Consider the following 13,801-nt stretch of genomic DNA (forward strand, 5'->3'; position numbering starts at 1 on the left):
AAACTTCTGGCAACATAACTCTCATTCAAAGACAATCATTGCCTGATTTTATCGTGTTGTAATGTTGCACAAATGCAACATCAGAAGTAACACCAACCAAGTTTTATTCTGCTTCCACGCGAAGAGACCCACAGTGACACTGGATGAAGTATAGAACAATACAAAGTCTCTTAAATATGGAACACATCAATATACGGTCTCATTGGTGAGCATACAATAAGCAAGTAAACGTAAGTGAGGCTGAGGACCTGGCGCACCTTGTCCAGGTTGCGAGCCGACCTCTCTAGTCCAGATATGCACACACTTTTATAGTATGCTGTTTGATTATGCAGGCTTACACTACATGGTGATAATACTCAGTGTTCTCTGAGGAGATGTCCGTGTCTTCATGGGTAGGTGACCACTGTTGGAGCAGGTGTTGTGTTGTCACAGGAGAATACGGACTGAAATGGCTCGGGTGTTGACAGATGCGGCTACCACTCCCCTGCATGTGGCCGCGAAGGAAGCACTGGTAATGATGATGGTGTATCCATGTCCACATCCCAGCAGGCACTCACCGATGGAGGCAGCATAGAAGATGGCGGCAGCGGAAATAGATGCAGCCCAGTGCTGATTGCTCTGCCTGGTAGTGGTGGCATCCAGAGCGAAGATGGCACCAGAGCTGGAGGAAGCGTAGACTGCGCCGCAGGTGCTGGGACACGCAGATGGTGGAGGTGGCTGTGGGCACTTTGATGTGCAGTCAGTCACAGAGGGGCGGAGCTGGTTGTAGTGTCTTTGCACCAAGCCATTGGAGGTACACATGATGCAGAGGTGGCGACCTTGGCAGCATGGACGACTGCTGGTATCCACTTAGGGTGCCAGCCAATCCTGTGGGCTCAGACAGCGGAGCCCGGATGTAATCGCTGCAAGGCAGGTGCCGGTGGGTGTCCAGGAGTCGGCCGGAGTAGATGAAGCAGTGTATGGGGCTAGTGCCGTGAAGCAGCTTCACTGGGTGAAACTATATAAATTCAAAAACCTATCAAGGGCTTACTTGCGGGAAGATTGAGTGACATATATTTTCATCTGAGTTTTGAATGCAGGGACCAGTCACTGTGCCACTCCATTGGACTAGGATGCAAGAGAAGGTCCATAACATGCCAGATGCCACTTTTTTACAAAAATCTTCAAAATCTTGACACAAACTGTGGACCATTGTTCGTCATGAGCACATGTATGGCAGTCCTTGTAAGGAAAGGATCTTTGAGAGGGCCGTGAGTGTAGTTGCCATGGACGTGGATGGACAGCGAACTACATAAGGAAAGTTTAAGAAAGCCTCAACTCCTACAAGCCAAAACGAGTTAAGGAACGGACCCATAAAATCAGCATGAATACATTCCCATTACTGCAGGGCGGAGGGCAATGGGGAAAGGGAGACCCGTTGTGCCACTTCATTGGTGGCATACTGCGGGCAGCCTGTCACAACACATGTGGTGATCTCATTGTCAATACCTAGCCAAAATGCATTTTGGTGGGCCAGCAATTTTGTATGTGAAACACCCCAATGGTTCAGATGGAGAAGGCACACGGCGCTCCACTACAGTGTGGACAGGCTCACAACCCTGGGTTCCAACTCTTCAGTAGTCAACTATAATACTTTATCAAGAACAGAGTGTCGATGGTGGAGAGCATAATAATTATGCAAAGGATCTGACACCCGGCCCAGTGGTTTATCTGGCCAGTCGTGGTGGACAAATTGAACAACATGACATAATACAGGATCGGCTGTGACAGCCACTGAAATCAGAGAACTGGTAATGGGAATACTATCCACAATGTTTTGGGCTTTCTTTTTTTTAAAAAAAGGTTCATCCTGATCAAATGCTGGATGGAGGCCAATCTGCATTCAAGAAAGAGCATCCACTTTAGTGTATTGTGCTGTGGGGCGGAAATGAATCTCATAGTTATAGCATGACAAAAACAGAACCTAGCATTGGAGAGGATGGGCTGCTTTTTCCAGTAAAGATGCTGAAGAATAGAAAAGAGAAACCAGAAGTTTATGATCAGTAATCAAATGAAACTTACAGTTGTATAAATAAACATGAAATTTTTCGAGAGCGTGCTCAATAGCTAGGGTATCTTTTTGTATATGTGAGTAGCACTGTTGTGCCTGATTCAGAATTTTGGAAGTGTACACAATAAAGCGTTCAGAACCATCTGCTTATTTGTGCGCGAGAATGGCCCAAAGACGATACTGGTAGGCGTCTATGGTCAAAACAAGATGTTGGCCTGGTTGGAAGATAACCAAGACATATGATGAGTGTAATTTTGACTACATTAGGGCAAAAGTGCTGTCACAGGTGGGTGACCCATGAAAAGAGACATCTTTACGTAAGAGAGCATCAAGTGGCTTGGCCAATGTGCCTGCACCAGGAATAAATTTATGGTAGTACGCAATCGTTCCAGAAGTTTGCAGCTCTTTACATTGGTAGGATGTGGCAAAGCTGTAATGGCATCGACATTCAAATCGGCAGCCTGTGGCACGATGTTCAAGGCACGAAGGTCCTGTAAATGATCATCTCTTGAGGAACTTTAGATCACAATATCATCCACATAGTTAACGGACCATGGCACAGAGGTCGTGAGTAGCTCCAATAATCATTGGAAAATTTCAGGGGTGCAAGCCACGCTGAACGGCAGGTGCTGGTATTGATATAACTTGAAGGAGGTGAGCACTACTAGGTCACATGTGGAATCCCCCAGAAGCAGTTATAAATAGGCTTCTAACTAGTCTGTTTTGGAGAAATAATCACCCCTGGAAAGCCATTTAAGAGTTCATCTGGATGAAATAAGGGATAGATATCAATAATAGGCTGTAAATTTACAGACGCTTTAAAATGACCACAGATCTGAAGGCTATTGTTACCTAGGTTTTTTAAAATTAATTAATTAATTTATTTTTTATTATGGTTACCAGTGGAGTAGGTTGTGCACTACAGGAGACAGGAGTTATAACACCCAAAGACGTAAGTCAGTCTAATTCTAATCTGATTTGATCCTGTAAAGATACTGGGACTTGGCAGGCATGAATAAAACAGGAGCACACTGTCGGTTTCATTGTGATGTGGTCCTTGAACTCGGTAGCACACCCTAAACTATCTGAAAACAGAGAGAATATTCCTGGCAGAGCAAATCCAGTTATTGGTACACAACTTGAGCCAAAATCAGATGCACTTTGTCAGAAATAGAGAACCCAAAAATTTTGAAGGTGTCTAACCCAGATAAGTTTTCAGTGTCGGTGTCATCCCCTACTAAAGGTCAAAGGCCGAACAACTGCTTTGTACACTGCTGTCCCAATATGGCTCTTGATTATTTGTTGTAACTTTCCAACTGACAAGATATAGCACAACACCAGTGATCCAAGACCCACATAGGTTTTGGAATTTAACAAAGTCACTTCTGCACCTGTGTCCACTTGCATTTTTAACATCTTGTCCATCACATGTACTTCATTGTAGAGTTTGTTTGGGACTGCCATCACTTGAGGAACACTGTTCATACCCCTGTTCATATCTGGTGAAGGAGGTTGGGAGTTGCACACAGACAAAATATATCCCCCACCCCTTTTTTCCCCACAGTGGTTGCATGTCACCCAATGCTTTGGGCACAGAGTCCATTCATGTTTAAGAAAACAATAAGGCCACGATGAAAGAGGAGCACGTGGCTGTGGTTGTGGCTGCTGCTGCTGCTGCTGCTTAGTATGGTGTCGCTCCATGTGTCATGGAGGCCGCAGTTGCATGGCCATGACGTCACCTTCACCTGTGAGCTAACTGATGGTGGCTGAGGAGGAGAGGAAGCAATGGCCAGTGTTTCACACTATGCTTCCATCTGATTTCCTGCTGCCCTAGATACTTTCAAAGGCTGTGCAATTTTCAGAACATCTGTGAGAGAGGGACCTTCACACTGTGAAGCACGTTCACAAACTTCCCTATAATGGACCAGGCATATTATAGCACCATGGACCATCAAAATAAACATGAGTCATAGTGGATCTCAGTAACAAACTGGCAACAATGGCTAAGCCCATGAAGTTCCGCTGCCCGAACTCTGCATGCCTGTAATGGCCGCTTTTGACAGTGATAGAACTCAATGTGAGTGGCAATAAGTTGAGTACATTTGCAATGATAATTAGAGAGCAAATGACACATTTCATCAGAAAAGGTCTGGCAGGTTCCTGAAGATAAGTTAGCAACATGAAAGGTGATAAAAATGAGGAGAAGTCTACGACAAAAATAAAGGCTTGCACAAATTGGGGTTGGCAACTCCAAAAGTTTGAAAACATTGCCAAAGGCATTTTTCATGTGCGTCCCAATCCTCCGTAGAATCATACAGAGGAAATGGTGGGGTTGCATCAACGGCAGTGTAACCTGGTGCGTCAGCAAGGCTGCCAAATTATTTAGTGCTACAGAGAGAGCCTGCAACTGATCTGTGAGAGCTCGCTGTTGTTCAGCAAGAGATTGGAGAGCTTCTTCCATTGACAGGTTGGCTGTATACTGAACCAGAGAAATGAAACACACAGAGTAGAGTACTGCACTTTTCACCAAGTATGTTGTAACGTTGTACAGACGCAATGTCAGAAGTAATGCCAACCAAGTTTTATCCTGCTTTTATATGAAGAGATCCACAATAACACTGAATGAAGCATAGCACTGTACAAAGTGGAACTATAGTACACATTAATATACAGTCTCGTAGGTGATCATACAAAAAGCAAGTTGTTATAAATGAGGTGCAGGGCCCGGTGTGCTGGGCTGATATTGGCCTGTTGTGCACATAGCACAGCACAGGCCGGATGTGGAAGCACTTGTATTGCACACTGTTTGATTACGCATGATCTCAATACAGTGTTACAACACATTGTATAATTACATGAAAAAATAAGTATGTTTTTGAAAATTTTTGGATGTGTGCAGTTATATATTTTTGAGAATTTTCGTAAGTTATGAGTGTTGCTTGAAACTTATTTTAGCAAATTGGCAGTTGTGATTTACAGAATTGTTCAGCCCAAATTCCAGTGTATATTGACATGAATAAATGTACAGTTTTCAGAATTTCACCAAGTTAAGAGTGTGGTACATAACTTATTTTGTAGTAACTGTGCCTATGCGATTCAATTACTATAACACTATTATAACTAACATACTGTGTTGCATTTAATTTTCTTTTTAGAAGGAGTTCATATTATCTGCATTTATTGTAAATTAATGCTATTTTCTAGTGACTGTAACCTCAAAAAAGTTTCAGGAATTAATAACTTTTATCCTAGGCTCTTTTTTTTTTCTTTTGTCCTGATAGACTCTCATAGACGTACTGATTTCTTCAGTTCTCAAAGAGAATTGGTAATACTTGTAGCTTAACAGATCTAGAGATTACAAGAGTGTTACCAAGCTTATTTAAATAAAGTTACTTGTTTAGTGTTCCGTAAAAGGTTGCATCATCCACAAAGCAGCACCACTGTGAATGCTTTTGTTGAACACAGGGGAGTCAATTGACATTAATAAGCAGCTGGAAATTGCCATGGTTACTCAAATGATTGGAAGATGCTGTAAACAGATGTGCTGGGAGAGCTCCAAGAGTTGTGTACCGGATATACCAAAGACATCTTAATTATTATCCTATTCTGTATATCCTGTTGCTCTACAGGAAGTACAGGATCTATCGCTTGGTGACCATTCGATTGAGTGGCTCGTTAATGGTAGCACTTGGCACGCTGTACAAGAGAGACTGGCCCAAAGGAGAACTTTGAGATGCTATATCAATCCATCTAACCAACAAGTTTGATGTGCTATCTTTCACTGAAATTGAAACTGAGCCAGTGAGACTCAAGACTTAGTTTACCTGTTGGGAAGCGTACTGTGTCCTGCGTCAGGAGGAAACAAATGCAAAAAGTTAGGGGGATCTGTTAATCATCAGCAGTTGAAACATATGGCATGTGGTGGTACCACTTAGGGAAATGGCAGCAAGGGATGGGAGGGAAGGAACACCAGCTGCACTCAGTGTTTATGCATGAGGCCTCATTCAATGTACTGAAGAGGCTGTTCTGACAGCCATTGGGGAAACAGGGTCCAGTCAAATACTGACTCGTGCGTGTTGGAACAAGTGATGCCTTTCATCTGGGCTCCAGGGTCATACTTGGATCATTCCAGCAACTGGCGGAGAAGGTTAAAGATACCAGTCTTGCACACAGAATTTTAAGGAAACTCACAATCTGCAGAATTTTCCCCAGACCTGACTGTGGCACCATAGTTTGTAGTCAAGAGACTTCAAAGGCTCTGTGATAAGTTTTTGTTTATTTACAGCATGCTGCATTACCAATTGTTGTCATATTACACATATGTAGTGTGTGTGTGTGTGTGTGTGTGTGTGTGTGTGTGTGTGTGTGTGTGTGTGTGTTTTTTTTGGATTATGATGATGATGATGATGATGATGATGAAAGAAGGGAGAACATGAAACCCGGTGTCGGCACATTGCCTGCTCCTTATGAATAGCACCTGGGGGTGCCGAGTTTAATGTCCCCATCCAACAGACAGATCATAGTCAACAGTGTGACTTGCCCTCGCTTCATGAGGCACTGTGGAGAGGTTTGGTATTTAAACCAGGACATTGGTGCAAAGTCTGGTGATTGTGAACTTCATTCCACCACCTCTCCTCCCCTTGCCTACCAAATACTGGCAGTGAAAATTTTTTCAACCACCAGTATTTGAATCAGTTTACCCCCGGGTCGAGTGCTACAGGCGTGCGTTAATGATCTGAGCCACAGAGGTGGATTCTGTGATAAGTTGCACTGCAACTTTCTGAACTTGTGCCATAAGGTTGAGAACTGTAGGGTCCTCCTAAATTGGTCAGGTGTGCACTGCTGATCAGAGGCTGCCACTCAGTTAGCTTACTGTGTGTGGGGTACATGCAAGGTTTTTTTTATATTATATGACTCTCCGTCCGGTCCAGATAATGATAGCTGCAGGGGAGGTGGAAGTTTCAGTATAAAATTCAGAGATATCCCCCACAGGTGAGAGCATTAAAATCTTAGCAAAGCATTCATAACAATACGCGAGTTTGAAGTGCTCCGAAAGAGCTGTGGAGTTAACATTGTATTGGGTACAGGAAGTTGGTTAAAATGCAAAATTGATTGCAGTGAGACATGTGGGGAGAACTGAAGTGTATTTTAAAAGGATTAGGCAAATGGAAAATAAATAGAATTGGTGTATTTGTCACAGTAGACAAGAAACTCAAATCCGCTGAGATAGAAATTGAAGGTGTATGTGAGATCGTTTGTGCAAGACTCGGGCATAAAAATAGAATTGAATCGACCAACAGACTTGCCTCAAGATGTAACCAAAAACTTTCAAGAAAACCTAAGTTCACTAGTGAGTAAGTTTCCCAATCATAGTGTCATCATTGGAGCGGAATTAAAGCATCCTCGATATTTTGGGAAAATTACTGTTTTGTAAGTTGTGTGTGTGATGAGGTGTCCTACTAAATAAATTCTCTGAGAACTACCTAGAACAGATTGTTTAGTAGAAGCCCACTGATAATGGAATACATGGGATCTAATAGCAATTAATAGACCTGACCTGATAGAGAATGTCCACATAGAAATGGGTATCATTGACTGTGAGGCAGTTAGCAACAGTGATTACCAAAGTATAAACAGCAGCTAAAACAGATAGAAGGATTTATATTTTCAGCTAACTAGATAAAGCAGCAGTAGGGTCATATCGCAATAAGGAACTCAAAACGTTATGCTGTCGAGAGGAGTGGTATACAGTCACTGTAAAGGTACCTTTAAAGAAGGAGAAACTGCTGCATAATAAGTGAAACACAAAGTGTAGGGGTATAGGTAGATAGATTGAATGAAATGCATTCGGCTGTTAAAAGGGTGATGTCTGAAGCCTTCAGTGACTAACATAGCAGAATATTATCGAACAATCTCTCACAATACCCAAGGAAACTTTCGTAGTCTGTGACAGCCAGCTGCATGGAGTGGCCGCGTGGTTAGAGGCGCCATGTCATGGACTCGTGGACTGTGCTGCCCCTTCCACCTGAGGTTCGAGTTCTACCTCGGGCATGGGTGTGTGTGGTGTTCTTTGTGTCAGTTAGGTTAAGTTAGTTTAAGTAGTGTCTAAGTCTAAGGACTGATGACATCAGTGGTTTGCTCCCTCAGGAATTCACACACATTTGAACATTTTTTGTAACAGACTATAGTATCCCAAACTTAGTGTCCAGACACTCATAATGAGACCAGAACTGAAATTGAGGATAGCAAGGCAAAAGCAGAAATTCTGAAGGAAACAAAAATATAAAGAAAATCAAAGGAGATTACTGCAGTTTAACTCTTGCACCACTGGAAATATGAGTGATATACATGATCTCTCTTCTAACAGTAATCAGACACATTTTCTCTAGTATTTCAGCAGATATTTGCAAATTCGTTTTTGCAGTGTGTAGGTGTTGACAGCACAAACAAATATTGCCCATCACATCTTCCATGCGATGCCCACTGTTGACACACGGGACTCGCATTTGGGAGGACAACGGTTCAATCCTGCATCCGGCCATCCTGATTTAGGTTTTCCGTGATTTCCCTAAATTACTTCAGGCAAATGCTGAGATGGTTCCTTTGAAAGGGCATGGCCGACTTTCTTCTCCATCCTTCCCTAACCTAATGGGACCGATGATCTCTCTGTTTGGTCTCCTTCCCCAAAACCAACCAACCAACCCAGTGTTGATGGAACACATTGGTTTGTTTCCTCTTACAAACAAAATTATTTTCAAAGTGTAATTTTACATTCCCATTCAATTGATTGGTCCCACATTTGTCTAGTGCAATATTTGTTTTCACGATATGAATTAACAGGGACAATAAAACGCAAATAAGATGCAGTACTCCAGCAGCGACTGAGCCACACCGCTGCATGGTGGTAGCAGTCATTGCAGGTCAGATTGATGCTGTCGCTGCTGGAGTACTAGTTATTATTTGTGTTTTACTGTCCCTTTCAGTAGGTATTGGTAAAAGGAAAATTGCATACGGCAAATTGGGACCGCTCTATCGAATGGGCGCTTAACATTCTGCTTTAAAAATCATTTTGTTTGTAATGAGGAACAAACCGATGCCTTCTGTCTACATCGTGCGTTGCATGAAAGACCTGATGAGCAATATTTGAGCCAACTCCAGCTACACATTGCAAAAACAAAATCATAAATATCTGCTGAAACGCTAGAGAAAAGGTGCCTTATGGCTCTTACAAGAGAAGATATTAGTGTCAGGGTTGTTAAGAAACATCTGATATCACTAACATGAAATAGAGCTCCGGGGCCTGGTGGCATTCCTATCAGGTTCTGTACTGAATTTGTGTACAAGAACATTAGCGGAAGTGATTCATAAAACAACTGTCCAATATCCTCGACAACAGTTATTTGTGTAATGTTAGAATATATTCTGAACTCGAACATAATGAGGTATCTTGAACTGACTGTTCTTCTCCATGCCAATCAGCATGGATTCCGATAACATTGATCATGTGAAACCCATCTTGCATTTTTCTCACACGACATCCTGAAAGCCGTCACTCAGGGCTGTCGAGTAAATGCAGTATTTCTTGATTTCCGAAAAGCATTTGACTCAGTATCACATTTATGCTTTTTATCGTAAGTATGGTCATAAGGTGTATAAAGTTAAATTTGTGATGGGATTAAGAATTTTTTAGTACAGAGGGTGCAGCAAGTTATCTTGGATGGAGAGTCATTGCCAGTTGTAGAAACAACTTTTTGTGTGCCCAGCGATGTGTGTTGGGAGACTTGCTGTTCGTGGTTGTATGTTAATGACTTTGCGGATAACATTAATTGTAACCCCAGACTTTTCGCAGATGATGCAGTTATCTATAATCAAGTACTATCCGAAAATAGCTGCATAAATATTCAGTCAGATCTTAATAAGATTTTATAGTGGTATGAAGATTGGCAACTTGCTTTAAATGTTCAAAAATGTAAAATAATGCACTTTAGAAATTTAGTGTCCTCTGACTACAGTATCAACAAGTCACAGCTGGAATAGGTCAGCTTATGTAAATACCTGGCTGTAACACGTTTTAGGGATATGAAGTGGAATAATCACGTAGGCTCAGTTGTAGGTAAAGCAAATGGCAGACTTCAGTTTATTGGTAGAATAAGAAGACTCCAGGAATATACAAACCCCCTGTGCATTGCTCCCATAGGGATAATAAGGACAAGCTTAGCTTAATTACAGCACACACAATGACTTTTAAACAGTCATTCTTCTGCTGTGTCAATGTGAATGAAGTGGGAAGAAGCCCTAATAACTGGTACAGTGAGAAGTGTTCTCTGCCATGCACTTCACAATGTTTTGCAGAGTATGGATTAGATGTAAACACAACAGTGTGATTATGTCGACCGAAAAACGCAAGAGAGAAACAAACAGGCAATTTGTCACATTACAGGATATTTGCTTACTTTTGAGAACTTTCCTTATTCCAGATAAGGTTCAAGCTTGTTTCCAGAGTATTTAATCACCAATTCTAGTTTCTAGTTTCCTTGGTTAAAAATTTGAAATATATTCTGGGATGATTCCTTTGAAAAGGGTATGGCTGATAGCCCAGTTTTAATGACATCATCATTGGAACACTGGAACTTTTCTCTGTGCCAAATATACAAATTTGGGTAGCAATGTGTTTTCAAATGATAGATTTGTACCCAGTGGTTAACTTCCGTTACTTGGTAACTTTTAACAGTAAATTACTGTTGTTCAGTAAGCATTAGAACACATGAAGTTTCCCATTATTTATCTTGAAATATCTTTTGTTGCAGTGTTGTTTGAGAATTTGAAGTTATTCATTTAAAAAATGCCACGACGGAAAAGGAGACAAAAACGCAAACCTGGCAAAGATAAAGATAAAGACAAAGATAAAGAGGAGGCAAACACTGTGGATGATGAGAACGCGGATTACTTTGGGGACGTAGATGCAGAGGTGGATGAGGATACGAGGGGACCTGACTGCGCACGGTTCAGTGAAGAACTGAAGAAAAAGTTAGCTAAAAGGAAGCGCCTCAAGGAGTTAAAGGAGGTGTTCAAAGCTTCTAAAAGGTTAGAGGCGAAAGATCACGGGACCGATGTTTGGTATGTATCAAATCAAATTTCTATATAATTTTTGAAAAGTATACTGCTTGGCAGTTGATAAACAACATTCATATAGTGTATTAAAAATATGATCACTGTAGTGTTTGGTCTGTCAAAACATCTGCAGAGTATGTGTACTGTTTTTACATGAACTCTCCACCATAGATGGAAACAGGACAACAAAAAAATGTAAGCTGCAGTTGCAGCAGTACCATGTGGAAGCAAAATATGTCATTGCTTCACACAAGTAAGGATTGTGCCCACCATGAACTATGATGCAAAATCTACATCTTTTTTGGAACATTTTCATGGGGCTGTTGAATAGTTCTGTAGTTTGGGTGTCCACTTCCTCTAACAACAAATCTTTTGAAGGTGTTTCATTGGGCCAGAGAATGTACAGCTCCATGCATTGAGTGGGACCTTTACCATGAGATGAGATCAACAGCTTAATACATAAGCATTGCAAGAGTGACATATTAAATATGCCCCAACATGTTTCAGACATTACAATCACCACGCTCAACAGCTAAAGGTCCATTCAGACTACTATTACAGTTGATAGTGAAAAGGAAATGCCCTGCAATAAATGTATACTGCAGAGTGCATCTGTTGCTTTGCAGTTTTTACCAGTGCCACTATAATTGATTGTTAATTTTCAAGAGTACAACCAGACCACAGTTGCTTTACAGCAGCATAATTAAGTGGTTTGTGTCTTGTCATTGTATTCACCCATTATTCATTTCCGCATGTATACAGACTTATTGTGCTCTCCCTTCCCTGTGACTTGAAACTGGCACACACATTCTGTATTAAGTTCATATCCATTTGTTGCTACTCTCTCTCAGCAGATCAGGGCAGAATTAGTCTTGCTTGTGCCATCAGGGGAGAGATTGTGGTGAGAGGATGATAATTAGTCCAGTCTGTAATTATTCGCAGCGCTGACGTTCCAAGTATTCTGTGTGTGGCCTACACCTGTGGGGAGAGGTTCTGAAGTGGGAAAAACTCTGCTAGATGAACACAATATGCTAAAACATGAGTATGAGTAAAGAAAACAGTTCATCATGGAATAAAAAGGGAAATTCTGGTCAGCTGAAATGTGCAAAAACTGAGAGAGTGGCATTTGTTTTCCATTTTGCTACAGTCTTACTGCTGACAGATAAGTTAAAAAAGGACAGCTGTCTGCTTACAGTAATTTTTTCTTAGTGTTCTCTGTGAGCTATTTGTAAATTTCATTTTAGTCTTGGAGACACTGTCAGTGAGGAATGTATTCTACATTGCGTATGTTGGGGGGGGGGGGGGGGGGTGTTTCAAAATATGCTGTCTGTTAACCCTCACAATACCAAGGGATAGGGGTACTCTGTGCCACCTTTCAAAAATATTATAATCTCACACACACACACACACACACACACACACACACACACACACACAAAAGTATGTGATTCTCGATGAGACCCGTGTTTACATTTAGTGATTTTTTTTCTGTTTCCTCTTCATTTACTGCTCTCATGTCAAATGAAAAGAAGATGGATTTCTGTGGCTGAGAGCTATCGAGTGAATTAAAACACATTCACATAATACGGAAGGCTAAAGTATGTTACTAGTTTCAGATTTTATTTTATTTTTATTTCCACCTTTCTGACAGTCAAGCATTAATCGCCTTGCAGAACAATAAAGTTATTTTTGTCGGTTTGCTGAAGAAAATTGGCTTTTATTAACCTTTCCTGCTGAGGCAGTAAATTTATTTGAAACGAAGTGTTTAATTCCACACTATTGGCTAGCTTCAACTGTTCATTGCATTTCAAGTGCACGTTTTCATCTTTTAGCACGTATGGGAGTATGCCATAATAAAAAACCAAATGTGAGATAATACAGTACTGGTACACTAAGAAAATTTACGTCCCGAAAACCACACCCAAAAGTTTAATATCAGGTTGAGGCCTACGTCATTGGGCGAACTATGCATTTTAGTATGGTTCACGAAATTCTGACGCTCTTGAAGTATCCTCTGATGTCTTGTTTCTTTTATGACATAATGTAAGTAAGAGCTTTTAATGTTTTACATGTACGAACATATGGGCTTCCTTTGTCACCGGAGCTGCACAAGCGCGGTGACGCCTCTTATCTGGCACTCTTTGGCAGCTGCTGAGATGAATCTAACAGGTCACAGGAAAATATTGCAAATTGTGGTTTGTAAAGCGTTATTTTCAAAGTAAATTTCCATTTACACAAAATGAATGATGTGTGAGAATGTACGATGAATTTCTTAAATCACAGAGTGTTTGCTCTTATTTAAAAATCAACTCTTTGATGACAAGCCATTTAAAAGAATTTCGGGCCCAGAAGATCAGAGATTTTTGGCGGTATTAAAAATGTTACTGGCTTATTTGTGTGATGTATATTAAAGTGTAATGTGTGCTAAACAGATCAGCATTATATGTGAAAGCTTAGCTTCTCTTGTAGATTAATCTTAGAGACAGATATTATATGTGAAAGCTTTTCTTTTCATGTACCATCACTATGTGTATTAATTGAAACTATTAACTTTTCCTGTTAGTGGAATTCTAATTTATACTTTCATAATACGAAAATATGCAGCGTACGTGTTGCTGCACATCAAAGATATTTCCAAAA

The 13,801-nt window shown here is 41.0% G+C and overlaps 1 protein-coding gene across 3 annotated transcripts in view; it reads left to right on the forward strand.

The window, feature by feature from the left end:
• LOC124554729 overlaps positions 1-13,801 on the forward strand; it is a 284,948-nt gene that overhangs the window by 29,501 nt on the left and 241,646 nt on the right. For all 3 annotated transcript variants that reach the window (XM_047128375.1, XM_047128377.1, XM_047128376.1), the window contains exon 2: positions 10,858-11,167. In XM_047128375.1, coding sequence (XP_046984331.1) covers positions 10,893-11,167 — 275 coding nt within the window. In that variant the 5' untranslated portion in view covers positions 10,858-10,892. The remainder of the gene's footprint in view (positions 1-10,857; positions 11,168-13,801) is intronic.

This window comes from Schistocerca americana, chromosome X (genome assembly GCF_021461395.2).
Source record: "Schistocerca americana isolate TAMUIC-IGC-003095 chromosome X, iqSchAmer2.1, whole genome shotgun sequence".
NCBI classification, from domain to species: domain Eukaryota; kingdom Metazoa; phylum Arthropoda; class Insecta; order Orthoptera; family Acrididae; genus Schistocerca; species Schistocerca americana.